The 27,984-nt window shown below is 35.7% G+C and overlaps 2 protein-coding genes across 4 annotated transcripts in view; one reads left to right on the top strand and one right to left on the bottom strand.

Annotated features, from left to right (window-relative positions):
- LOC111429033 (cell adhesion molecule 3-like) overlaps window positions 1–27,984 on the top strand; it is a 159,669-nt gene that overhangs the window by 24,232 nt on the left and 107,453 nt on the right. Inside the window, exon 1 of one of the 3 annotated variants that reach the window (XM_071200196.1) lies at window positions 13,318–13,782. The exons of the other annotated variants lie outside the window; for them this stretch is intronic. Within the exon in view, the coding sequence (XP_071056297.1) occupies window positions 13,701–13,782 (82 nt within the window). The 5' untranslated portion in view covers window positions 13,318–13,700. Of the gene's footprint in view, window positions 1–13,317; window positions 13,783–27,984 lie in introns of those variants that run through there. 3 annotated transcript variants of the gene reach the window in all.
- LOC139432183 (high mobility group nucleosome-binding domain-containing protein 5-like) lies at window positions 26,049–26,995 on the bottom strand. The gene has a single exon (XM_071200579.1). The coding sequence runs from the start codon at window positions 26,905–26,907 to the stop codon at window positions 26,116–26,118; it is 792 nt and encodes a 263-aa protein (XP_071056680.1). The 5' UTR covers window positions 26,908–26,995; the 3' UTR covers window positions 26,049–26,115.

Genomic DNA, 27,984 nt, shown 5'->3' with positions numbered 1-27,984 from the left:
ACACTCATCGCTAAGTATGCTTCAAACGCTGGTTAATTTGCGGTATTGATAATGCGCGTACAGGAATGAATAAAATGGAATCGGTCGGAATTCATTGCACCACAACGCTGCCGATCTATCTGCGTGTTCGCGTGTTCCGGAGGGACATACTCGATGATTAGTAGTCGATTGGCGTGGAGGGTGAGTTGGTAAAGTGGTGGAGGAACTGGCAAAGTCAGCGCTTATGAAGATGCGAATAATGCCTTGCTCGAAAAACCAATCTCTTAAAAAGTCAATCGCTCATATCCCGGCCTCAACCCCTAAGTTTGACGCCCGCCGTACGCCACTCGATCCCCCATACTACATCGGGACGACATCCATATTTATTGGGGGGATTTCCACCAATAGTTTTCTGATTTGTTTGCTCGTACACATTTGCAACGTTTACTACTTTTTTTGCTGAGTATTCACACTATTCCTAGACCTTTTACTGAAGAATCGTATTCAATGGATTTAAATGTCCTTTGTATATCGGCGCGAATGGCAAGGAATAGATTAAGAAAACGAGCAAAACGGCGTGAATTGATGGATCGAAGAAATTTCCAAACAGAAGCCGGAAAACTGGGGACACAACGGAGGCAGGGTAGCTTTTCAATTAAAGGAGACGCTTTAGGACGTCAAGACGTCGACTGGCATCTCCCTCCTTTTTCGGCCACATTAAAGTTACACTTTGTTAATTGTCTCGTTTATCAAGCACCACGTCTCCGGACGTTTTAAAAAATTAAACGTTCCGTCCTCTCCCAAAAGTGACCGACTGCTTGCGCAAATTCGAGTCGAAAGGGGAATATTAACCTCACCAGGAGCGCCATGAACCCAATAACGGCAGGCGTTAAGAGTGCGCGCGAGCGTCGACTTTTTCTTTTGCCCGTTTTCATTAGCGTCTGCAGCGAGTGCGGTTTTAATTAAAGCGTCCATTAGACTTCGCTCCTAAACAAGACAAAGAATATTATCGCGTGTATAATCAGCGATTGTCGTGGAATCTAAACTGATGGGAGACTAAACTGCCATCTGCATTAATGTAATACATTAAAAGAAACGAAAAGATTAAAACAACGTTATTATTTTATATCCTACAACTATGGATAGTTCTAAATAATTTGTAATAGATGTTGGTATAATCAACTCATCTCCGACAGGTCGTCGTGGGGTCGTGATAACCAAGTCCAACTCCCCCAGACATAATTATCAAAGTTATTAAACCATCAGGGAGCTTAATGAGAATAGTTGCACCACAACCTAAGTGATTGCCAATACACTTAGCGTCCAATCCTGCCGGTAACATTGCGAGATTTTAGGTCCCTAAAAGTTTACACTTGAAAATTTTTGTGCATCTCTAACATACAATGTATCTATTGTCGCGTAAACGGCGTCGTCACGTCCTGTGTGTCGGTCTATTGAGGAACGTACCGACGGCGTCCACTTCCCCCATACAATCAATCATAGATATCCCCGTAATAGGATTGCGACGTCCTAACGGTCTCGGCCTACTATATAGAATTAATTGGCCGTGCAATTCCAGCGGACGTCCGGCGTCGGATTGCTGCTAGTTGTGTTGAGAAACCAGTCGATGGAACTAAAGCGATGGAATTCAAAGCAAAAATGTTTAATTATCACAATGACAGTGTGAATTGTTGCAACATTCCTAATTAACATTATTAGCTTAATTCATTAATTTTTTTTAATTCATTTTGAATAAAGGAACTATTCTGCTTTGTATATGAAGCGTTACAAGGAACTCCAATCGGTTAAAGACCTACAAAGGGTCGTTGGAATAATTACAGGGCCGAACCGGCAGCCGCGACGAGTTTGAATAAGGCCGGGCAATGATTGATGTCCAGCAGGCGATTCACCACCTGAATTGGCCGTTATTTATCGCCGGCGAGTGATATATTTCCTTCTGGTCCATGAATCGGTGAGGAAATTTCGAATACCCGCCGGGAATTGAATATCAAACCCATTATGGACACTAAGGAGATATGAGGCGGTCATGATGTACTGCTATAGAAACCATAGGAAATTGATTTCAGAATCACATCGAAATTTCAAACTCTTGGAGAATCGATTTCGAATACGGATCGGAACGAATGCACGCGGTCGAGTTCATTAACAAGTGATCGGAGTGACTGGTGCAATTAAGACAATCGCTGGTAGATAATCTGGGAGTGGAGTTGGCCCTGACACCGGACTTCGGTCGGGCTATTTGTCTCGATTACACCACCCCACGTGCTGTATTTGCCTTTGGGATGGTCGGATTGTTTGGCTTCACGTCCCGATTCATCGCGCGGGATCTTGATCCCTACAGGCGTCGCGTCGGCACACAAATTAAACATTTCAATGTCCCGCCACGTCGCCGCTAACCAATTATACAGGACATGACCGTCCTCGGCCGACAGCGTTCCCATTAGGTTGGTACACTGATTGGAATCGTAATCTTTGTACCGGCATTAGTAGTACTCTATAGGTATATGGCTCCCATCATAGCTACAATACGATCTTACCTGGAAATGGTCGTTTCGATTTGCTACATAATCGTTAACAGTAATTGTGCGAGTTAACGCGATGGAAACGGATACTAAACGCTCGCTGTCAGCGACCGGAATCATGTTTGTATTATGCAAAACGACCACGCGGACAAACGGCGCGAATCCGTCGGTAATTATTTAGCGGAACACGTTTCTACTTGACGGCCACCTGCTAGCGCCTGCCCGCCCAGCTGCCCAATGCCCGATATTGCGTTTTTCGAGCCAGAATTGCATTTGCATCGTAATTTATGCGAAACGCTCAAACGGGTTGTGCCACCGGAAAAGGGGTGGGCTAAAAACTAACTCGACCCAATCTGTCTAACCCAATAATTTACTACGGTTCATTTGATGATTTAGATATTTTACCTTACACAGGACATCTATTATCATCCAATACAATCCTATCAAAAAAAAAGGTAATTATCTACTCTTAACAAAAAATATACTAAATAGTTACCTTAGAATTTTATTTTGATCAATATGTTTCAATTAATATATTATATGAAGAATCTTATAGAAATTTGCTCCTTGAATTAACATACTTTATTGTATAGAATCAATTTTGCACACAATAACAAAGTGAATTGAAAATTAAAAACGTTCTAAAACATTTTTTTTTAACTTTTCTTAAAGGAAAGATTGACGAATAAACACCTATGACTCACTAAATCACTACTATAACGCTCCAACATTGGCGTCCTTAATCTTTCCTTGTCCGAGTTACTCCACCTCAATTTTGTACCCTTCTCCATCCAGCCACCACTGTTCTCCTCACCACTCCACTCAATTCTCTATTTACACCTTTTTCCGATCAATATCTCAAGTAAATAAATCAAACTTGATTTTTTTCATTGCAGTCTTGCAAACAGACATCATCATTAAAAGAATCAATCTTTGAATCATTTCCGAAGGAAATATATAACAACCATACACAAAAACAAACGTTATGGGTAACCCAACCAGAGACCTGCATGAATAGTTTGAATAAAGTTGAGTTTGTAACGAGGTTGCTTAATTCTAGGCAATCAAGCTTTTGCCTAATTAAACTGAGATAACAGCGATCGTGGTGCTGCAATACCATATCAACCCAAAACTGGTTAATACATGTACAAGCGACCTCGGCTACACTCAAAACAGGACAAATAGGATTTCGCTTGATTTAATGAAGGTTACTTACAGCCGAAGCGCTGCAATTAATACCACAACGATACTAAATTGGGCAACACTCAGTCTCAAGCAACCTCGATTAAACTTAGGTTGAGAAATATATAACTTGGACTAATAATAGTAACATTGTATGATAGGCGATGTCAGGCGAAGATGTATATTTTCAAAGTACAACATTTCATTAGCTTTTTCAAATAGGAATAACATACGTAATATCTTCTCTAGTTATCATTACAAGATTAATAGTAAAATGAAAGAAAATTCAATCAAATGTTCTAAATGTAAAGGTGTTTATATTGGCCATACTGGCAGAAAACTAGAAACATGCATCCACGAACACAAAACTAAATCTAATTCTAACGTTTTTAAACATGGCAAAGAAACAGGTCATGAAATTGATTTCGAAAATGTATCACTTTTACACAAATGCGATAAGGGTTTAAACTTGACCTATTAGAAACCCTAAAGATTAATAAACATAAAATTTGTAACGATAATTTAACTTTTATGTATTTGAAACATTTGAATTGACGAATATTTTGGTTTTCCGCCTTCCATTGTGCACTGTTGAACTTGTTTTAAAGAGAAGTTTTTCATTTATACTGGTCCTTAGTCTTACCTCTTCTCTTCGCCAACATTGTTCATCCAAGAATTTTATTTTGTAAATTTCGATTTGTTATATGTCTTAATATAAGTTACTTCATTTTGTGACATGTATATATTTATATCAACACCACGCGTATTATAAAGTTTCAACGACTGTAAGTATTTTTTTTAACATTTTAACGTGTATGTTTAGTCTATTTTTATTTATATTATAGATTCAGACTGATGATGGGGTTGATACCCGAAACTAGTATCTGACTAAATAAATAATTTTTAGCAAGTAAAAGAAGTTTTTTTTAAATCATTTTAATTCAAAATATTTAACTTGCAACATGGATAAATGTGAATATTATGATACTAATGGGGCTAAAACTTTGAGAGCTTTTCTTTTATTTGGTGAAAATTTAACTTCTCTCTTTTGGTTTGTCGCTTTATTGACCAGTCAAAAGTGGACCACGACTTTATGTAACATATCTTTTTTTTTTAATTCATAACAATTTCGGATACATAATTTAGCGATCTTCGAGAGCACTAATATAGTATATCTGCAATGGTAGGAAATTCAAACTATGGAATGACTGGAAGTTAAATCTCTCACGATCTTGAAATCACTACATTTTCAGCTTTTTGACTCCAAGGTCTAAAATTGCCCAAAATGATCATAATGTATCTAAAATTTCCAAAATTTGGTAAAAGTTTATAAAATGGGCTAAAATAATTTTAGACATTTCGACATATTAGACAGTATTACCCACATTTTGATCATTTTAGGCAATTTTGGATACACTGTTAAATAATTTTGAACAACTAAACTAAAACTAGAAGCACAATCGTAGAACTAGAAACTTGAATTTGAACAAATTTTGCGATTTAAACTATTATAGTACAAGTTTACATAATTTTAGATACAGTTTGAACATTATTTTGGACAAATTTAGACAATTTTTCAAAGGTTTGATCAAGTTTGGTTTTAAAACATTCACTGCTTTGCAAAGAGCACGGCGCTACATGATTCACGGAGAATCTATTGTCGAATGAAAGAAACATAGTAGCAGCAAATCGATTAATATGATTCGAAATGTGTGCCATTCGTGGCAGGTCTCGGAGTCGGCAATACAGTAACTTAAGAAAGAACACCACACTATTGACGAAAGAAGACAAGACCGAAACAACGAATCAGCGAATAGAGTTGAGTTGGGTTACCCAACCCAACCAAACAAGGATTTAGTCTTCGTTCAACAAACTCAGTACTTCCTAGAAGCCAAAACTTGCAAGTATTACAAGAACTTCTTGAAATAGCGTATCTACTCTACTAAACCTCTTAATTGTATATCTCTAATATTGTATATCTTGTGATTTCGTCAACTTAGCCAAATCGTTTATCAAGAACTGCTGCCAATACAATCTATCTTTTGCTATTTGTGTTTCACGTTGTTATTCGTTTGGTTGCAGAACTAACCAAGGTATATGTTATTCAACAAAAAAGAAACTTTACATGAAACAAATATGTTGTTTGTATGGTTTATGTTCATAAACTGTTTTGATCATCATGTTGTTGTTTCAAATTATTTTTAAAAATCTTATTAGTGTGACTGGTTATTTATTAACATCAATTCACTTAATAACATTGACAGTTGTAATACTCTTAAGAGTTTTTGTAATATTCATTTTTCTTGTTATCAATTCCATATCGATACAAGTCTTGATATGGTTGAATATAAATCACAGTTTCCGGTGGTATCATCATTCTCATGTCCCCTCCTATCGTGGTATAAAAGAGATTTATGGAAGAACACATAAGATGATCCATAAGGACGGTCTATAAAGAAGAGAGGCTCGAAAAGAAAGGAGTCCGAAAGTACAAATGGAAATAAAACGAATAAACGCTTGGAAAAAGTCCATTAATGTATGCGTTTGGGTCCGGAATAAATTCGGGGATAAATCTGGTAAACGCGGCGTCGGTATCCGAACAATCCGTGTAGTAAAACGGGAACGAGGGGAAAAGGAGTGGAAAAACGCGGGCGGCAAATATTTATTTTGAAGCGGAAACGCGACCGGCGCGCGCCGAAAATTATCTATTTTAAACCGGGCGCGGCGGTCGAAACGGTGGAAAAGAAATTGAAAAACGCGGAATAAATATATGATCGGTCGTAATTCAAGCTGGTCTCGGATTTTTCCAATACGTGCCCTATCTACATGAATACGTGATTTGTGACTGTATCGGGCCGGGCGCGGTGCTTGGGCCATACTGGAAACAACGCGTTGCTCCCCTTTTTTTTCGCAAAAACCGACCCTCATAATTAATTGTCGACGGGAAAACCGCATCGCCGCGGAAGCATACGGTCATTATCGGCAGTTATTCGGGCCTCTATTTACCTAATGATGTAGTAAATTCAAGTGTAATTTCAATGGGGTCCCATTGTAACCACGGGGTTGGATTACAGGCACTCCCATAGATAGATACCGCGACCAGGTAGTTGTAAATTACCTACCAGGTGATTATAGACGGATTTTTTCGGGTCGACGCTGTTGGCGCGAGGGCCGGAATTTATGAAAAGCCACCTCGAAAATACCACAACAAAGGATTTTCCCGAACACGAGCACCATCTATAGCCAGTAATAGTCGCGACGTGGCTTCCGCCGCTCCTGTTTTTACCCCGTCAAAAATAATAAAACAGACCCAACCAGTGCTTTAAAAAATATGTTTTATTGTCCCGGAAACCGTTTATTTCTATGAATCGCAAAAAACCTTACTCGTTTGTTTCCCGATGGAAACGGTATCGCATAACTGTATTCCTACACTACCCACTCCCCTGCATTTTTTTTATTAAAAAGAAAAACCGAAATATAGGTTACAGCGTTTTGTATCGCAATCAAAAACAACGTTTTGGAATAATTGTGCAAAAATAACATAAAATGCGGAAGCATCGTAATAGCAAATTCCACTTGCAAAAGTGCTTTCTAGGAATTAAGCATGAAGTAATCAAAATCGGTCTTATGGCAGCATTAATAACTACAATACGATTTTCATTCGTTATCTGTTGGTGGGCATCTATGTTTAGTTACAATTCATCGAAGAACATTCAAGTATAACTGGAAGTAGTTAATGACTGCTCAAACATAGATATATAAAAATTTAAGAATTAAATTGTGTTTCAAAAGCGTTTTAGTTGTAAAACATAACATCTTATCAAAAACACCGACAGATAGTCAAGGCTATGAAAAACGTGTTATTTATAAGCGATAAAACGTGCACTTTAACAGCTGCACTCACCCACATACTGTGTTACTCAACACATCGTTGTCATTTTTTGTATAATTGTTTCGACGATAATATCTCCTGATAGTAGTTATAAAAAAATTATTTTAATTAAGGAAAAAGACTTGAGGTGTCCGTAACAAGGTTGTGTCGTTAAGTAAATCACCTCATACTTCCCAATTAAGTTACCGGGGTAGTTACCGGTGGTGGTTAGTAGCCGGAGCCTTGGTGGTAATGAGCCGGGACAGAAGTTTCCAACGAGAGAATTAAAGTAAACAGTCCGACTCGGACAAACAACAAAGCGAAAAGTCGGCGGAATTGCTTGATTAGACAGCGCCACACCCGATCCATTTTATAAATACAATTAAAAGGCAGCTGCCCGGTCTACAAGAAAGACCGTCGTCGTCGTCGGGCGGCAATCGATGGGGGCCCTCATTTACTCCCTTGTTTTTCTTCTTCCGCTTGTCTTTCCCCCCGGCCGTTCTGCCTCCGCCTCGCTATTATCCTTTTATTAAACCCAAGGTCGTCAGCTCGCACTTCCAAGAAGTGTCCAATGGATAAGAACGCTGTGGGTGTCCGTTAAGGAGTCCGTTCAATCGATTGACTCTTGGTGTGAGACGACAATTTCTGTTGATTGTGACCGGGGTCAAAAGCAAATAACATAAAGTTTACAAAAATTTCGACGCAACCATCTATATATTTATATTTCAGTTTATTTGTCAAAAAAATAATTTCCCCTCTTAAATTCTTACAACGCATAAAAACCACCACCCGAATTTCAATTCCTATAAATTTCGGCGATGCCCATCTCATAACACTCCGTAGATTACGCATAAAGGGATATAAATTTTGGGCTAGCTTAAAGAAACCTCGCTCATCGCTCGCGAGGAACGGACGGACGCGAAGAAGGGCTGTCGGTATTTTTCTTTTTTGGTTGAACCGGGTTGGGATAATTCAAATACGCATTTGCATGAAAGGATATCCGCTCGCTCGAGAAAATCAAGGAGGCATGCATTCTTGATAAGCAACGCGCGTGCGCCATCTATTACTTCAAAGGAAAACATCTCAACATGATAATCTACAAAATATTATCTATTACGTTTTATTTATTTTTTATTTTGCCAAAGTATTTCAATTTTATCGTATTTTAAAACCAATTTAAACAACATCTTAGTAACTTCATTTTCAATCATTTGTTCGTATCAATTTTTCAAATTAGAATCAAATTCTTTATTCAAAGATCATTCGTGATTGTGCATTCCACTTATTGGTTTCGATACTAAAGAACAAAATTGATCATGCACATCTTAATCATCTTGATGGATATATCAATATTGGAGCTAATGGAAGCAATATTGGCAATTTACGTTGCGATTTTGAATATATCACCAACAGGTGGTGATGATGCTTTTCATATTATGGTAGAAGCCTAACAAAAATAGACAACACATTCAGTTACTGAGCGCGCAGGATCGTTGAATATTCCTTAATTATTTAAGCTATAACTTTTACAGGCCTCATATCACTCTGCATAATTGGTTATGTCTAAGCTCATAATTGAGCTAATTACGTTTTTGCCTAACTATACACATACACATATTTAGATAACGTGTTAAAAGTAGAGCAATGTTCAAAACGATATAGTCAATTCTTGTTTTGCGATAATGTACTTGTTAATTAAAATTTGGGTTATGTGTTAATACATGGAGTTAGATAGAATTTCTAGGGTTGGGTTGAGCAACGAGTTTGTGTTTAGATGGAAAGATGAAGAAGAATGAAGCGACTCATTCCAGATGGCTATCAGCAGCAATGGACTAACAACAAGAAAAAGTTGTATCTTCTGGAATCGTTTTGACTAATACTTGAGGAATACAATTCCGCACGGAGAAGAAAATATTCTAAATCATTTTAACTTCATTGGAAAAGTCTTTGGAAGGATCTTTATGAACAACAAAACACTATTTGTGACTACGGATAGAACTGGACAGTGTGCTGTTGACGTTGTAAACCCAGACTTGGGTTGAACCGATATTACAGATTACTTCTGGAATATTGGGGTTCCATGAGGTAAGAAATTCTTTTTCAAAATCAAGATCAGATACTGTTTTAAATAGACTAGAATGCTCATAGTAGACCTGATATACCTTTTAGAAGATTAGATGCAGATCGTAGAAGACTCGATATTGCTTATAGTAAACTAGATACAGTTTTTGGAAAATTATATATCAGAAAACCAAATAATGCTTAAAAACCAAAAATATTAAATACTGTTTGCAGATAACTAGATGTTGCTTGCAGATTATAAGTCTGCAATAAGTCACGTTTCTTCTTCTTCATTTCGGATTTTGTCCTGTATATACTTGCGATGATCTTGCGATGTTGATGTCCAGCTCGCCTTCCAGCGCATGGGTGATTTTCCCGGACGTCCTAACGCAACTGATTTCCCTTCCTTCGTAATTTTCCCAATCGTTCCTTGTCCATTCTGCGAACAAATTCTCTCCAACCCTTTGTTCGCTTTCTGGCTCGTCTAACAATGAACCCAACGCCATGTGTGTTTCTAAATTCTTGTTTGTAATGTCTTGTCCACATTGTGTTACATAGATATACCCATATAAATGCTACGTCAGATGTTTATATGTTTTCTTTTAAGTTTCTACTACTGGTTATGCCACAATTTGATTTTATAGGGTGTATCTAAATTGATGCGAAAGATTTTAAGGGGTGATTTTTCAACGAAAATTAAGGGGGCTTTTCATACAACTTTTTGGTCAAAACCACTTCTCCTCCATGTTACAGCCCTCTAAAATTAGGGGAAAAAGATTGTTTTTCTTTAATAAATCCACTATGGAGGAATTTGGAAGGATGAAATTTGGCAGATAACTATTACTAATAAGGTGACATTTTTTTGATGATTTTTATAACCCGAAAATGTTATTACATGGGGCTGAAAAAATCAATCCCTATGATACTTTGCATCAGAACTTTTTAATACCTCTACATTTTTGACAACTGTTTTGTCTCTTGACATTTTCTCCTAAAATTGTTAGTTTGATTACAAAAAAATAAAATAATACACAGGCTCAAGTGAATTAATTCAGAGATTGATTATTATTATTCAAAGAAATGGAGTTATGTCAAATTGATCTCTGCATTATTTTATTTTTTGTGGTCAAACTAACAATTAATGTTAATCAATGTTAGTTGTAAAATGTCAAGAGATTTTTTCCCTTAACTTTAGAGGGCTATAACTTGAAGGAGAAGTGGTTTTGACCAAAAAGTTATATGAAAGACCGCCCTTAATTTTCGCAGAAAAATACTGCATCAGCATATTCTATGATCGAAAATAAACAAAAAAAGCCTAATAAACATAGGTCAGAAAATGGACCATTTTCGAGATATTCAAAGATTTAGTTTCATAAGTTGATATTGTTAACATCATGAATTTAAATTTGTTTTTATAATAATTAAGTCGTTACTATAATTACGATAAGTTGTTTAATCAAAAAAAAAATAATAATACTTCACGAAATTATTATTTTACTATTTAATTTAATAAAACTATTAAGTATGGCTTGGTATGGCTCCTATTAATTACTCCAAGGAAGAGATTGTGTATTGTTACACCATATCCACAAGGCCGGTGGAATTAGAAGGAGCAGTTTTGAGAAGAGTTGATGAAAAGGCTCAACCAGCATTAGAAGAAATTCTGCACAAGAAAACATTAAGAAAACAACCGTTCACCGCATTTTAAGGGAGCAGTTGCTTTATCCTTATCATTACAACACCATTCAAGCTCTAACAGAAAATGATGGCGAAAAAAGAGAGATTTTTTGTAGGTGAGCCATATAGGAAGAGGTAGTAAACGTTGACTTTCCCATAAACATTGTATTTACGGATGAAGTAACATTTACTCAAAGCGGAATTTTTAATATTCATAATGCGCATGTTTGGAATGATGAAAATCCCCATGCAATACTAGAAACTCATCATCATCATTCAGTGTTAATGTATGGGCTCGAATTATAGGTGATCAGTTATTAGGTCCATTTTTTCTTTCAAAGAGATTGACAGCCGATGCTTACATACATTTTTTACAAAATGACCTTAAAGAGGCATTTGATGAATTATCTCAACAAATTCTCGAAGATTACTACTTTATGCACGATGGAGCACCAGCACATTATGCACGCGCTACTCGAGCATACTTAAATAACAGATTTGGCAATAAGTGGACTGGCCGAGGAGGTCTTGTCCCGTGGCCACCTCGTTCACCAGATTTAAATTCGTTAGATTTTTGGTTTTAGGGACATTTAAAACAAATAGTTTATTCTGAAGACGTTCAAATTGTGCAGGATTTGAAAAATAAAATTAGTAATGCATTTGACACAGTAAAACAAATTATGAACCTTTTCCAATTTGTTAAATATTCATTGTTTTTATGCTAGTTGAACGATTTTTTTCGACAGTCTTTGTTACTTGTTTTGTTAAATTATTAATGAACTGTATTAATTAACTTAATATTATCTTATTATTTATTAGATTTTGTCTTAACCATCGTAACCATGGTAATCATATAATTACTGCATCTAAATCGTTACCAGTAATGATGTTAACAATAGGTCAACTTATGAAACTAAAACTTTGAATATCTCGAAATGGTCCATTTTCAGACCTGTGTTTATTAGACTTTTTTGTCTATTTTCGATCAGAGAATACGCTGATGCAGTCTTGTACAATCGTTGCGGTTGCAATATACAGGGTTATTGCAACCGCTTTATAAAAACAATTGCGGTAAATTTTGTTATAATCACTAAACATTTCTACGTAACATATGTGAATTTAAAAATTTTCGGCTCCGCAGTTTTCTTTTTATCACGAGGTGAATGTGTGTGTTCTAGACTGGACGTCGCGCCTTGATTTCTTTATGTAGGTATAATAAGGGCGCGACGTCCTTTAAATTCACATATATTACGTGGAAATGTTCAGAAATCTTCTTGGGTGTTTAGACACTGTAAGAAACTATATTTTTTGTGTTGAAATAACTTCTGCAAATTATATTCGTGTTCGCATATTGAAACGGTATCTTTATCGTAACAGATTATTTTTATCTTGACTTCTTAATAGTTTTATCTATGATGACGTTGAATAATTGGGGAGAATGAAGATTAAAATGGATCTTATGCTAATTAATATAACGACTTAATACCAATTAATAAGATTAGTGTTTCTTAAGGTCTTATTTCAGTAATAACTGGGGCGTTTTAAATCCTTGTCGTCTTATTATAATCATACATAACACAACTGTTTCGTATATTCACCTACTTTAAGCATAACTCGTTCGCATGCAATTGAGCGTGCCACATGCCTATGTGCATGTTGGATCTTTGTTAAACCATAACATGTTTTGATTAAAATTACGTAGCTTTTTATAAGCACTACTTATTTCTTTGAAGATGCTTAAAAATAAATTTAAAAAAAGTGTGTTTTTGATTAATATTTTAATGTTTTTGATTATGCCGGAGTGGTGTTAAGATGAGTATTTTTCGACTTAAAAGTGTACGAAAAGAGGGTTGCAATTAAACACTTAATCATAATATATTAATTCGGGGGCATGCGGCAAAGGGGCGCCGAGTTCGTGCGAGCGTCGCCGAATGTACACGACGCCGCGACGTCTCGCTACCGAGAATCGTAGCCGGCGGCACTCGGTGTCGTCGCGACGCTCGGTTCAAAACGATCGTGCTGTACGATCATCAAAGAGAAGCGCGCGCGCGAAATTTTCTCGCTCAAATATTCATATATATATATATATATATATATATATATATATATATACAAATATATATATATAATTTGTGGGTGTAAAATTTTTCTATGTAGTTTATTCGGGGCAAATAAATTATTTAAGTGATTCGATTTTGAGGATTTATATACAGTTATGATACTGAAAGGAAAATACTGACCTAACTGGAATTTAAATAGTGAGTGGTGAGATTGAGAGAAAGATAGAAGATTCAGTGTCAGTGACTAGGTGTTGGGGAAGTGCTGTCGTGGTGCCAAAAATTCACCAAACGGTCGACTAAAAATAAAATTTATAGAGTAACAGCGACATGGAGAGGTCGCGACGGCCGTTTGTCGTCTATAAAGTTATGGATTTCTTATTTTATCTGCTTATAATCACATTTTTAAAAGGTATTTAATTTAATAATAATACAACATACCTTGCATTCATTTTAAATAACAATCAATACTTTTAAATTTATTAACCTTAACCATCCGTAAACCATTATGATTATTTATTAATAAGGGAAATTAACTACATAGCCATTTCATACAATATTCATAGCAAACGGTAATAATGTTTCGCTTTGTGCTAGTATATATATTAGTAATTTTCAGCAACTCGAATTTTATACTGAATTCATAGCTTTATTGTATTTTATGCGAAACATTACGTATTAATCGAGCTCATTAATACAGCATTATCACTAATATTGAGTATTTGAAAGATCAGAGAGTGAAAAAATGTAAACGATAACCCATGAGAGACTGTTTATTTTAATCTTAAAACTTTTGAATTTATTTACGACTTTTGATAGATACAAAATATTTGAATTATTTCGATGGTCCAACAACGACGTTTTACGACTTTAACATCGTAAAATATCGGGAAGATAACTGACACGGGCTTCTAACATTATTTTATTATCTTCATAAATAGTAAATAAAGAGATTTCATTTTGTCTCATGTTCGCGAGCGATTTAACAAAATTAAAATAATTAAAATTTAAGTAACTCTTCATTTTATTCCTAGATGAAACAAATGATTTAAAATTGAAATTGCTAAACCTACAGAAGGGATTAAAGCTTCGAAAAATAACCAGCTTGACCAATCAGGCTTTGTTTAAACAACTCCGTTTGATTTTTACCTTTTATCCGAGCGGGTTCATTCTGGTTCTAATATTTCCCGACCTTTTCCCTCGTTGTCCGTTCTCTTTTCACATCCATTTTTCTTTCATTTGCAAAACGAACTCATTCCCGGAAGTAAGTTTCCTCGCCTGAAGGAACATTTAGATTAATTTAAAACTTCTCGCGGATATTTTTATGAAGGGTTGCCTTTATGAAATGAAACGTGTTAGTAACAGTTTATGTAATTTGAAATACGTTTTCAATAACATAAAAGATGTATATATATAGATGCGAAGGGTGTTTTCGAGCGTGGTTTTACGTATGTTTCCCGAGGGATCGTTCTTCCGAAAGTGGTTATAAACAGCGGGCAGTCGATTACCGACTCGATCACACTAGATGTCTCCGGGAAAGAACGAATTTGTCACGAATTTGTACATTCGGCGTCGTCGTGGATAGATAGAAAATATTGTTTTTGCCTTGAGGCGGATGGATGTCGTCCTGTCATCTTCCTCAATACTTTCGAGGACCAGATTAGCCCTCGACAACCTCGCTCTCATCTATCTTGGACCAGTCCTTACAGCTGGATAGATCAAGCGCTATTTTTCATTTCGTCCGATAGCCGTTCGAGTCGAGAGACTTTTGTGTCACGCGAATGGAGCGCGGACTTGGGGTCTTTTATGCTTTATTACGTTTTGATATCGGCACTCTGTGGAGCGTGGAGGCCAAGGCGACAGATATATTAGGAGAAATGCGGTTACAATGGCAAGAGTATTTGATCTTTCTTTAGACCTACTCCGAGAGGAACTTAATTATGAACTAAAAAGCGGATGTGATTCTATACATAATTAAAATATTGTTTCATTTCCAATCTAAACAAAAGCTTACTTTTCGGAATGACTTTGTTGAAAAAGCGAATCGATGGTACAAAAATGAAGAAGGAAATGAAAAACTACTACAAAAGATCGACGACGACGTCGGGGGTAAAGAGAAGAGAAATGGGCGAAGGATAAAAGGTCGAAATTAACTACTATTTAAACAAAGGCCGGTCTGATTTAGGGGGCGCCAGTTGATAGGGCGAAATTGAAAAGCAATTTCTATATTGAAAAATCCGCCCGTTCGGAGCTGGCGGGCGGGGCCCACGTCTGCACAATTCCGGAATCGTTCCGCTGAATTTCATGCGAGTCAATAAATCTGAAATTTATGTAAATTGGCCCTCGCTAAGTTACGAAACGGCGGCGACGGTTCTGCCTCGTTTTGACTCGCCCGATAATGCGAATACAATTTTCTTTTATCGTTACCGTTCGCCGTGGCGTGTAACAGGCACCGTCGTACACGTACGATTTCACTCTGGATGGCTTACGGAGAAGATTTCCTCCAGAGAGTGATTCAAGAAATATATCGCCCGGATTAATAGCCGAAATCCTTTCCAATGCGTACACGGAAATGCGAAAACAGCTTGACCCATCATCAAACGATATTGCCAAAGTTGGCGATTTCAGAATATTAGATGCTTTTACGACCTAAAAACCGTGTATGCACGTACACGTTTCGAACGTCCTGTTTACGAGGTGTTTTGTAGCGGCAACCTTCCAGCGGGTTGCGAGTGCTAAACTTTAATTATGGGTAAATTAGTTTTCTGTAGAACCCCTTGGTCCTCATAGTTTATTTACGACCTGCCCGACGGCTATACCCACTCTCCTCACTTCCTTGTGCTCCTGTTGGCGTTGGAACTTGCCGCAGTAATTTGATATCTACTTTTTCTTGTATACCTAGCCGTTTTGCACCTTTTTGAGTAATATCTCAACTTGAACATAATATCATTTATGTACATAATTTAATGCCGGCACCTCCACCAAAATTCTACAAATAAAATGTGTTATCTTTATACATTTAGAATTATTACGATTATCATCGACCAAATAAAACAAAGTGTAACTATTGGAAAGGAAACCAAATGATGTGAGGTCATGATTCACAACATATTTTCTTGGAATTTCTAGTTTTTGAGTTATTGTAGTATTTTTATCTAAAAACGTCAATTGTGAGATTTGTGTGCTTTATAATTTATAACTAGAAATGCGAATTAATTACAATGAAAATCTTTATGGTTTATGTCTTTGTGATGAATTACGAACAATTTTTATTAATACTATTCTCATCCACACTTTTTAATTTTTGAGATAAACATCAAGTATAAGTACGAAGGCTTTCACGGCCGATATTAATTAAACTAAAACTAGAACTGATACTAGCACTATAGTAGACCTAGATAGTAGACCTAGACTAGACCTAGGGTCTAGTGTTAGTTCTTGTGATAGTGCTAGTGTTAGTTCTAGTTTTAGTTTAATAAACATCATGTACTTACTAAATGTGTCAAAATTGATGTTTCGCACTTTAAGCCCGCTAGGTTGGTAATAATCACAGTTGGGTTATAATCGCTTATGGATAGTGTTGAATTGGTTTATTGTAAACTTCTTTATCGACAACACTTTTTCTTGGAATTTTTGGTTTTTGAGTTAATGTAATATTTTTAACCAAAAACGTCAATTTAGAGATTATGATTTATAACTAGAAATGTGAATTAATTAGAATGAAATTCTTTATGGATTATGTCTTTATGATGAATTATGAACAATTTTTATTAATGCCATTCTCATCCACCCTTTTTAATATTCGAGATAAACATCAAGTACTTACTAAATGTGTCAAATTTGATGTTTCGTACTTTAATCCCGCTAGGTTGGTAATAATCACAGTTGGGTTATAACTGTTTACGAATAGTGTTGAATTGGTTTATTCTAAACGTTTTTTATTTACATTTTTTCTTGGAATTTCTGATTTTTGAATTATTGTAATAGTTTTATCAAAAAGCGTCAATTTAGAAATTTGGGGATATTATGATTTATAACTAGAAATATGAATTAATTAGAATGAAATTCTTTATGGATTATGCCTTTCTGATGAATTATGAACAATTTGTATTCATATCATTCTCTCCACACTTTTTAATTTTCGAAATAAACATCAAGTAGTTACTAAATGTGTCAAATTTGATGATTCGCACTTTAAGCCCGCTAGGTTGGTAGTAATCACAGTTGGGTTATAGCTGTTTATGGATAGTGTTGAATTGGTTTATTATAAACATTTTTTATCCACAACATTTTTTCTTGGAATTTCTGATTTTTGAATTATTGTAATATTTTAATCCAAAAACGTCAATTTAGAGATTTGCGGATTTTATGATTTATAACTAGAAATGTGAATTAATTAGAATAAAATTCTTTATGGATTATGCCTTTCTGATGAATTATAAACAATTGTTATTAATATCATTCTCATCCACACTTTTTAATTTTCGAGATAAATATCAAGTACTTACTAAATGTGTCAAATTTGATGTTTCGTACTTTAATCCCGCTAGGTTGGTAATAATCACAGTTGGGTTGTAATCGCTTATGGATAGTGTTGCAATGGTTCATTATAAACATTTTTTATTCACAACATTTTTTCTTGGAATTTCTGATTTTTGAATTATTGTAATATTTTAATCCAAAATCGTCAATCTAGAGATTTGCGGATTTTATGATTTATAACAAGAAATGTGAATTAATTAGAATAAAATTCTTTATGGATTATGTCTTTGTGATGAATTACGAACAATTTTTATTAATAACATTCTCATCCACCCTTTTTAATTTTTGAGATATACATCAAGTACTTTCTAAATGTGTCAAATTTGATGATTCGTACTTTAAGCCCGCTAGGTTGGTAATAATCACAGTTGGGTTATAACTGTTTATAGATAGTGTTGAATTGATTTATTGTAAACATTTTTTATCCACAACATTTTTTCTTGGAATTTCTGATTTTTGAATTATTGTAATACTTTTATCAAAAAACGTCAATTGAGAAATATTGGGGATATTATGATTTATAACTAGAAATGTGAATTAATTAGAATGAAATTCTTTATAGATTATGCCTTTCTGATGAATTATAAACAATTGTTATTAATATCATTCTCATCCACACCTTTTAATTTTCGAAATAAGCATCACGTACTTACTAAATGTGTTAAATTTGATGTTTCACACTTTAATCCCGCTAGATTGGTAATAATCACAGTTGGGTTATAACTGTTTATGGATAGTGTTGAATTGGTTTATTCTAAACGTTTTTTATTCACAACATTTTTTCTTGGAATTTCTGATTTTTGAGTTATTGTAATACTTTTATCAAAAAACGTCAATTTAGAAATTTGGGGATATTATGATTTATAACTAGAAATGTGAATTAATTAGAATTAAATTTTTTATGGATTATGTCTTTCTGATGAATTATGAACAATTTTCATTAATATCATTCTCACCCACACTTTTTAATTTTCGAGATAAACATCAAGTACTTACTAAATGTGCCAAATTTGATGTGTCGAAATTTAAGCAAGTTAGGTTGGTAATAATTATAATTAGTTTATAATCGCTTTCGGATAGGGTTACATATAATAACACTTTGTATTCAAAAACGTTAATTTAGAGATCTGTGGGTTAATGGCGCCATAGAAATCTTGAATCACTTCTTTAAGTTTATTATTCTTTTCTTTCTTGTTATCTATATCTTCCAATTGGTTTTCGATTCATATTGAAACTACTTACTTTGCAATTTTTAGTTTGAGAAGAATTTGCATCATCTATTCCTACATTAATGCATACGGATCGTGATATATGGCGTAATACGTAAGTGGCAGTCGTTTAGAATTAATTTCTCCGCGGGGGCAATTCATCTCTGTCTAAAACAAAATGAAAGCCAAATAAAAAATAAATTGACTTTCAGATGGTGAGGCCGAAAATCCATCTTGAAGAACTAATACGACGACGGCAAACAACCGGTTGAAAATTAAGGGAAGTCCCGCGGGGGCGGGATGACTTTGATGTTTTAATTTTTAGCAGAGGCGCGCCGTCCGAAATCTTTTAATTACCCGGTCGAATAAAAAATCCAATTAACGCCGAAAAAACGTAATTGGAGTTGGGCGTTCGCGTGCGGCCCGCGCAGGTCCGCATAAATTGTTGGGCCTTCGTGCCGTGGGTAATTGGAGTAATTAGGAATACAACGTGCAAAAAATAGCGCTTATAACTCATATCGTTGAACGGCGAATTTACCGCGGCCGTTCCGGTTAAACTATAAAATATGTCCGGGGGCGGTATTTGTGTGTTTACGTTCGGCCAGGTCAGTTTTTTTTCGCCGGGACGCGTCGTATGACTGCGGCAGACATAACTTTCCTGAAAATTTACTGCAGCCAAAAGGAATCGACTCAAAAATTTATCGTCAACGAACGCGGCCCGCCGCCGCACTGACGGATTTATTAAGGCGCCCCCCGTATTTGAGATATGGAGAATGTAATCTCGAGTTATTTGAGTTGGGATTTATGTGATTTTGAATGATTTGTTACAACGAAACGGAAATAAACCGAATCTATCTACCAAAATGATTTTTTTGTCTTTCAAAAAATCATGTTGTAGCGCATTGATTTTGAACAGTTCGCTATAAATAGCTCTATATAAAAGTGGACGATGGTATTTGATCTGGGTCGTTAATACGAACGAGAGAGTGCATTTTCTCGCCATGGTGGGCCGGAAGTTAGTCCAATCGGTTCATCCGAAAAGCCAAAACCGCGGAATGGAAAACCGAATTTTTCTCTTTGAACACGCCACAACGTGCTGTTACGTGTGCCTCCCTTTATTACTATCCCCATCTTCCTTTTTCTCTACCGTTGGTGAATCGAGCTTCTCTGTCCTCAGGTCGCCGTTCGTCAAGCTTTTTTGTCCTCGTCCTTTTCGAGGACACTTAATAAAGAAATTCTATAGGGACGCGTTTAAGTTCTCTTTGCGGCATTGTTTTCTTTAAATTCCGCCTCTCGATCGCCCCAATACAACGCCTTAAATAATACGTACTCGTCCTTTTGTTCTCTTTCGTAGAACGAAGAAAAAAGACAATACTAAAGTTTCTATTTGAGAGTGATATTCTTGTTTCAGTTCGCTCTGTATCCATTAATATAAATGTTATTACTCCAGAACGACGTTTCGTGAAGTGCGAGCATAAACCAAACCTTATTACTACTTTGCATCCACCAAGTCCGCAAATTCTAGCAGACGGAGATGGTATTGGGGCTGTCAGTAACCTCGAAACTGCTTCAATATCCGCTCCCGAGTCGGCCGCGATCTCATCGGCCCAAATCAAATATTGAGTGAGGAACGGGCTTCGTCGTCGACGACATCGCGAGTATCGGATGAAGACGACGTCAATGCCGCTTCAAATTAAGCAACACTTGTAGTTAACGTCGTAAATTTAAACAATTAATTAGCGCTGGAAGCTGTCCCGCCCTCTACCCGTGGTCTATACCCTGCGAATGGAACACCTCCTCGACCGGTGCAGGATTCAATAGCACGCCTCTAACTTTAATGTTTCCATGTAAATTAGAACTGAATACTGCCCAAGTTAGTGACTAGGGATGGAGCTTAAATTAGTGGGAATTGTCGTCTTAATGTGAGATGTGAGATCGAAACAATTACTAAATTTAGATTGGAAAAATTTGAATAGTATAATTGAAATCCTCTTCAGGTAGCTTAATAGCTCCACAAAGTGTTGGTAAATCATAGCCAATCTGTGCATAAGCCTAGTAAACAATACGTTAGCCTCTATGTTTGGATTATCACGCTAGCATGCAAAGGGCGGCGTGGTTTGCAGAACCATACAGGCTTTGTATTGTGTAATATTCCATTACTTTGTCAAGGATTATTGGAAACCAAAGTGCGTTTAATCCTTCTAACAACAACGCATAATTAAACGGGAAAGAATACTGGAATGAATTCGACTTGGCTATTATTCGTTTTATGCAACCATAACCTAAATCATCCATTGAAACTGCTATGTTCCTTGTAGCAATTTTATTACGTCACATACAAATGGGAAGGGTAATCGTCAGCCGCGGGGCGAAGAAAAATGCTTTGAAGTGCCCATCCGGCCGAGTTGCGTCAATAAAATTGAAGCCTGTCCTCCGCTTTTGCTCGTAAAATTCATTCGTGAGTGCAATGTCAAGTGAAAATAAAATTGGGAAATGTCTCGTATAATGCCAGTTTTCCTATGATTGTTTAGCATGGAAATGTATTGTTCAATTCAACATAATTAATACATAAAAGACAATAATTTTAGCTACATTTAGTATCTCATTCTAATTTGTTCACCATTGCTTGAAAACTTAGCCAAGTGTGTTATGTTTTCTCGTAACAATTTACGTTAACGAGGTTATTTTCGCGTTTCAAGTTTTATAGGTAATTATTTGGTCTGGTGTATATTTAAATATTTATTCTTGCCTCTTAAATTTAGATGAATCCGATGTTTGGTTCTATTTCCTTGATACAGTATATAATTAAGGAACGGGAAATTACCTCGTGAGATATCTTGGATGGCTTAATAGTGTGTTATATATTTTCACCCTGCTTAATTTAATAATTTACAAAAGTTAAGATAATATCTAGCTTTTATTTTATAACGGTTTCTGATTTTTTATTGAAACTTTAATACAACTCCTAAATATATAAAAATACAGGCCTACTCTTGAAAATCCACGCTGGTCAAACAATGTACCGATAACCTGATAAAACTCGCCAGAGGCAATGATGTTACTCTATAGGGGGTTTCAAGTCATAAATACATTGAGGGAAATGAAAAAGCAGACAAGCTGGCGAAAGAGACAGCGAGGATGCCCTTTAAAAAGCCACTTAAAACAGTTAATTAGTAGATGGGAGGCCTAAAAGGTACCCTTGTGCTGGAAAGAACTTTCAGGACATAGACAAGCAAAGAGTATGATAATTCCGTTGCAAAAGATCGTTCTCAGGTTTCTTGACAGGCTATAAAATCCTAAAATACCACCTCTTCCACATTGAACAAGTTGAGGATCAAAATTGTCGATTTTGCAAGACAAAAACTGTTCTGAAGTGAGATTGTCGAATTTAAGAGTCCTTAAATAGGATTCCGCATCTTCTTCAGGTTCTGAAAATAGGTTTTTTTAGGACTTTTAATCAAGCTGTGCGTACAGATTTACCTGTTAGAATATTCTCATGCATCGACCTTTTTTCACCTTTTTTTGTTGTAATCGAAGTTACATATTTAGAAACACCCCCCTTGAAGGTCGTCACTGAGTTGTAGTATAAATCATACTTCTTCTTTCCGTGCGGTAATACTCCTGCATTTATAATTGTCAATTAAACATTATATTGTTATAATGATTATATGTCAGCAAATAAATTATGATGATTTTAAAAGAAGTTTCAATTTGAAGAAAGAATTTAAGGACTTAGAAGCTTTTCTGAAGGAAATCTTTCCAAAATTTCTTTTTCAAGCTGATAGCTACCAGATAGCGTTTATTTGACTCCTTTTTATTTATTTATTTATTATAGTACTAGACTAACATATTTCCTTTTGGAGATCCATTCAGTATAGCTGAAAGTAAGATGTTGACTGCACTAGTATTTTCGTCTAGAGATAAATACAGGTTTAGTTTTTGTTTCTTCATTTTTTAAAATACCTACACGATGTACAGGCTTTACTTCATTATCAATAGTAATTTCTTTAAGACCTTCAATGGAACCTTCAGCTTTTAAAAAATTATAAAATAAGTACTCTGGTCAGAAATATTTAAATGGATCTCTACAATTTGACAGTATACTACAAAATTCCGTGAACAAAGACTGGTTATATTGAAAGTTATATTACTCATTGTTATGAAGATAAAGCAAAAATTTTGAAGCAGAGTTGGTTATCTGTTGCTGAAAAGTATCAAATCTAAATTCTTCTTTCTGTATGTTTTCATTGGTGGTGGCACTAAATTTTTTTTCAGGTTGAACACATGGCAAGGTTGCTGCGATATTAAAATTGTTAGTTTTGTTAAAACTATCATTTGATATGAAGGAGTTTATAGAAGATGCATTCGTAGAATAATGAACCCGAATGACATGTCTTTTAAAAGAAGCTAAATTTTGAAAACCCTGATTACATTCCAGATATCTGAATGTGGAATTTTAGTTTAGATTATGAAAACGTTTGAAATGGTTACTTAGAGATTGCTTATTTCCATGATCATTTTTACAAATAAAGCATAACATGTTTGTTAATTTGAAAACGTTGTTTTGTCCATATTTCAATAAAAAAAAAATATTTTGCAATTAGTTCAATAGGTAAAGCTACCTATAAACCACTACAAGCTGAAAAAAGACACAGTTGATAACAAAACGAAAAGCGTTAGATAGCTATTTTTGTCTTACCTGTAGATACTATATATTTTTGGAAAAATACACACTTCTTCACTCAACTGATCACTGTTAAAGATGCGACAATGCGACGAGTTAACGTGATCTATGGTTATAAAATTTTATAGATAGCGCAGTGGTCTGACGATAAAGAAATCGCTGACTTAAATTCGCGGAATACGGCGGTGTAGGTTTGTGATTGATGAATTTTATTCATTGATATAAAGAACAATATTCTTAGCAGTTAAAATTGTGTCAACGAAAAACTTCATTGAGACAATGAAAATCAGTCAACAATCACTGTTCATTGTGAAACTGATATTATGAACAAGATTTTTTTCAGTGAAGAAGGCTATTCACGTGCTGTCCCTATAAAGGAGAAGGAAATAGGCGTAAGCAATGAAATCTTGTTTAGTAAGATAAGGTAGTATAACGTAGGCCATATACCTACGTCGTTTTAGTCATTAGAGATTCCCATGGCCATAACCGCACATGCAACAATAAAAATTTTTCTCTTTTTATCCATCACTTAACAGTCAACAAACGACATGAAGGCACAACGTCGGTAACGAAAATCACATTGAAATTTTTTACATGACGACATGCCGATTCAAACGACACGATAAATGACTCTTTTTGCCCACACACATATGATTTTTCCCTTGAAACTGATGTCCACGCGCAATTACATGCTAAATCATTTGGATACTTTACCAAGTTATGGAACATGACTTTTTTTGCCATGCCATTCTTTCTCGCATACCAACCGCCACATCTCAACACTCCACGATTTTTGAAACGAAAGAACGTCTGTGTATTTGAGAGTTTTGTTTTCTTTTTTTAGGTTTCTTTTGAAAGAATATTTCTTCAATTAGTTATTAATAAACTATTGGTGTTGTTGAATATAGAAGTATAAAAAGTTATAGTGTTAACGAGTAAAGCTTTGCCGCTCTTTCATTTGTAAAACAAAGTTGTTCGCGTACAAATGCGACTGGCCACACTCTGCACGTACATCCAAAAACAAGCGCCCCGAAAACTTTCGCGGGAACTTGAGCCCTTGTAAAACTTTTAACTACATCAATTTTTTAACAACAGTCCAGGCAGCCGCGGTGTACTCTGTCTCACTGCTTATTATTGCAAGAATTTTCCGCAAAACTTTTATCTACAATATGCACACCTCCGCCGACGTCGGAACATATTAAATTAACGGTTCCCACAGGAGGTACATCGGTGAAAGTCGCATCAAATTTTCACTGAAATAGTAGAAGATGTAGAGGAGAACGATGGGGTCGTGGCATCTCAGCGGTTCCCAATAGACGTCTTTCGTCAATGTTTCAGCATTGTACGTCGCTTCCACTCCTGTAAATAGTAGTTACAGTGGAGACTCATAAAACCAGTTTGCAGGGCTCCGAACCTTCGGGGACTCTGCTGTTACAATTATACAGGCTGTAAAAGTATATGGGTTGAGTTATGACCCGGTTGTCAACGGCAGCCGCTTCTTGTGTCTCTATTAAGACCCGTCAGCGCTAATGCGTTTATTATTAAAATTACAACGAGCCGCTCCCTTCGAAGAGATAACGTCATCTTGCTCTTTGGGTACAGATCCTTTTTTTTTATGTTTTATCTAACCCCGTGTTTATGGTTTTATTATTTTTGTCAGATTCTTTTTGTGGTGTGTATCTCTTACGTTATTTAAATTTTATTGTTTCCCCACCTTTAAATTTATACAAGGCTAAACTGAAATATTTACCGCATAGTTACCGGGGGTAAAATAATGCACCCACACCAAAATTCCAATGCGGCAAAAATTTATTATTTTTCGCCATAAATTCGGTAGATTAACTGTTCCCGTACGGTAGGTTGCAAATAATTTTATTGGCGTATAAAAATAAAACACATCGGGATTACCGATCATCGATTCTAATTAAATATATATTCAGTTGCCGGCCTCTAACGGTGCGTGAAATTAAATAAAAGGATTAATACGCGAGGCGTTATGATCCAATTTTATTGAGATTAATACTACATTTCGAAATTTATTAATCCCGAAACGCACCCCGTTTTAAAGTGGATAATAGTTATTGATTAGAAGACGAACTTTGTCGACTCTTGCAATTGATACTAATCACCAGCGACTTGAAAATGAAGTGCTCGTAAATATTTTATACATCCCGGTCGATGGATATTACGTTTTATGTCTCAGAGGTCATTTAGGTAATTAATAAAAAGGGTTTATAATTTTCTTTAAATTAAAATGTATTTTTTATCGAAATCAACAAGGAATAACAACAAAATAAAATAAATAACTTCTTTAGTGTTTACCACCTTTGGATTCTTTGAATCCATGTTCTTCCCCACCTTTATGGCCACCTTGTTTTCCATAATCTTCGTGGTGATCGTAGTGGCTTTCGTGACCATCGTGTTTCTTATGACCGTGGTGATCATCATCGTAGTGTCCTTTATCGTGGTGACCCTTTTTGCCGAAGTGATCTTCGTGATGTCCACTCTTATGACTTCCTCCCTTCTTTTGTCCTCCTTCTTCTTCTCCGTGATGACCGTGGAAGTCGCCGTGTTTGGAGTGATGACCTCCCTTGTGATAATCATCGTAGAATTTGTGTTCTTTGTGGTATTCATCTTTGTGGGATTTGTGATGATAACCTTCAGTTTTCTGTCCCTTTTTGTGACCCTTCTTTTCGCCGTGTTTGCCTCCTTTATGGCTTTTACCTTCTTCGTGGTGATGAGATTGGTGGCCATCCTCTTCGTGGTATTTCTTCTCATGTCCGCCTTTCTCGCCGTACGATTTTTCATCGTGATCTTTTTCGTATTTGCCATGATCTCCTTTTTCTTGGTGCGAGGCGTGTTTGTGACCCTTATCGCCTTTGTGTCCGTGCTCTTCTTCGTGATGACCGTGCTCAGAGTGACCACCCTCTTCACCGTGTTTACTACTTGAGCTGTGACTGTGTTGGGTTTCAGCTACGGCGAGGTCTCCATAAGACCTAGCGGCACAAGCCGCTATTAAACAGGCACCGATACACAAGAGTAATATCCTCATTTTTAGACCGTTGTCTCGATGGTACTGACTTAAATCCCGGCGTACTTTCATATTTATACCAACCGACTTTCATTTCTGTGTTAGACGTAACCACCCGTTTTTGTTTAGATTCGCGTTAAACCGTGCAAACTTTGAGAACTGGATAATGCCGCCGACGAAAAAATAACTGTTAATAAAGGCTAGATATTAAAGAATTAATACGATCGAACCAGGGGCCAGTGCTCGATTCCGCATCCATTAGAGTGCGTGTGCCCCAACGGTTCGTCCATGCGGGTACTCAGGTGGATCCATTAGAGGTGAGTAAACTTTGTAAAAATGCTGAGCCAACAGAGCGGAACGCTCGATTTAAAACGATGTAATATACCTGGCTTATAATGGAATACTGAACCGTACAATATCGCATTAAACTCTTACGAACGAAACAAAAACTATCACTTAATATTCCATTTTAATTTATGTGACTTCAAATTTGTAAAGTCATTTCGTATGCTTTTAGTACTTAATGGTATTTCCCTCTTAAATTATTCATTTTAGATTTTACTGATGAAATTTACGCTAGATATTGCCTATTAAAATTTCTGAGTCATCTTTATTAATAATGTAGGTCGAATCAAATTCTTTTTATCTGTCGCTATTTTTACCTTTTTCAGTATAAAGCTTGGGAATTATGTAACGAATTCATTTAAATTATTATTTTCCATTAAAGAAAGTTAAGAGAATTTAATGAACAAAATTTGAACGTTTCGAATAGCTAACATGCTTTTAAACGATTTTATATGATTCTATAGGATTTTAATTAATTTTATTAAAATATTCGACACATTTAAATCATTTATTTTAACACATCGCATCGATCAACAAGTTATGACAAGTTTTGCACGTTATCATCATTTTATACGGATTAGATTGATTAGAAATCGTAAATATTCATTAAAATGGAAAGTATACATTGGCAGAAACGATCGTAATATACGCATAATAAAAAATTAGTGATGTCATTGCTAACAGCCAAGTTTTCCGTTCAACAGTTGTTTTCAAAAACTTTCATAACGTTTTGTGAACTCTTTTACCATCTCAACCGCAACCCAACTCAACACAACACTACCTCATCTTCAAACTGTAATTAAG

The sequence above is a fragment of the Onthophagus taurus genome, chromosome 11 (genome assembly GCF_036711975.1).
Source record: "Onthophagus taurus isolate NC chromosome 11, IU_Otau_3.0, whole genome shotgun sequence".
Taxonomy (NCBI): Eukaryota; Metazoa; Arthropoda; class Insecta; order Coleoptera; family Scarabaeidae; genus Onthophagus; species Onthophagus taurus.
This window is presented reverse-complemented; position numbering and strand designations above follow the sequence as displayed.

Bases quoted from the DNA above. Each gene is read 5' to 3' on its own strand.
- LOC139432183 (XM_071200579.1), bottom strand. From the start codon at position 26,907: ATGAAAGTACGCCGGGATTTAAGTCAGTACCATCGAGACAACGGTCTA.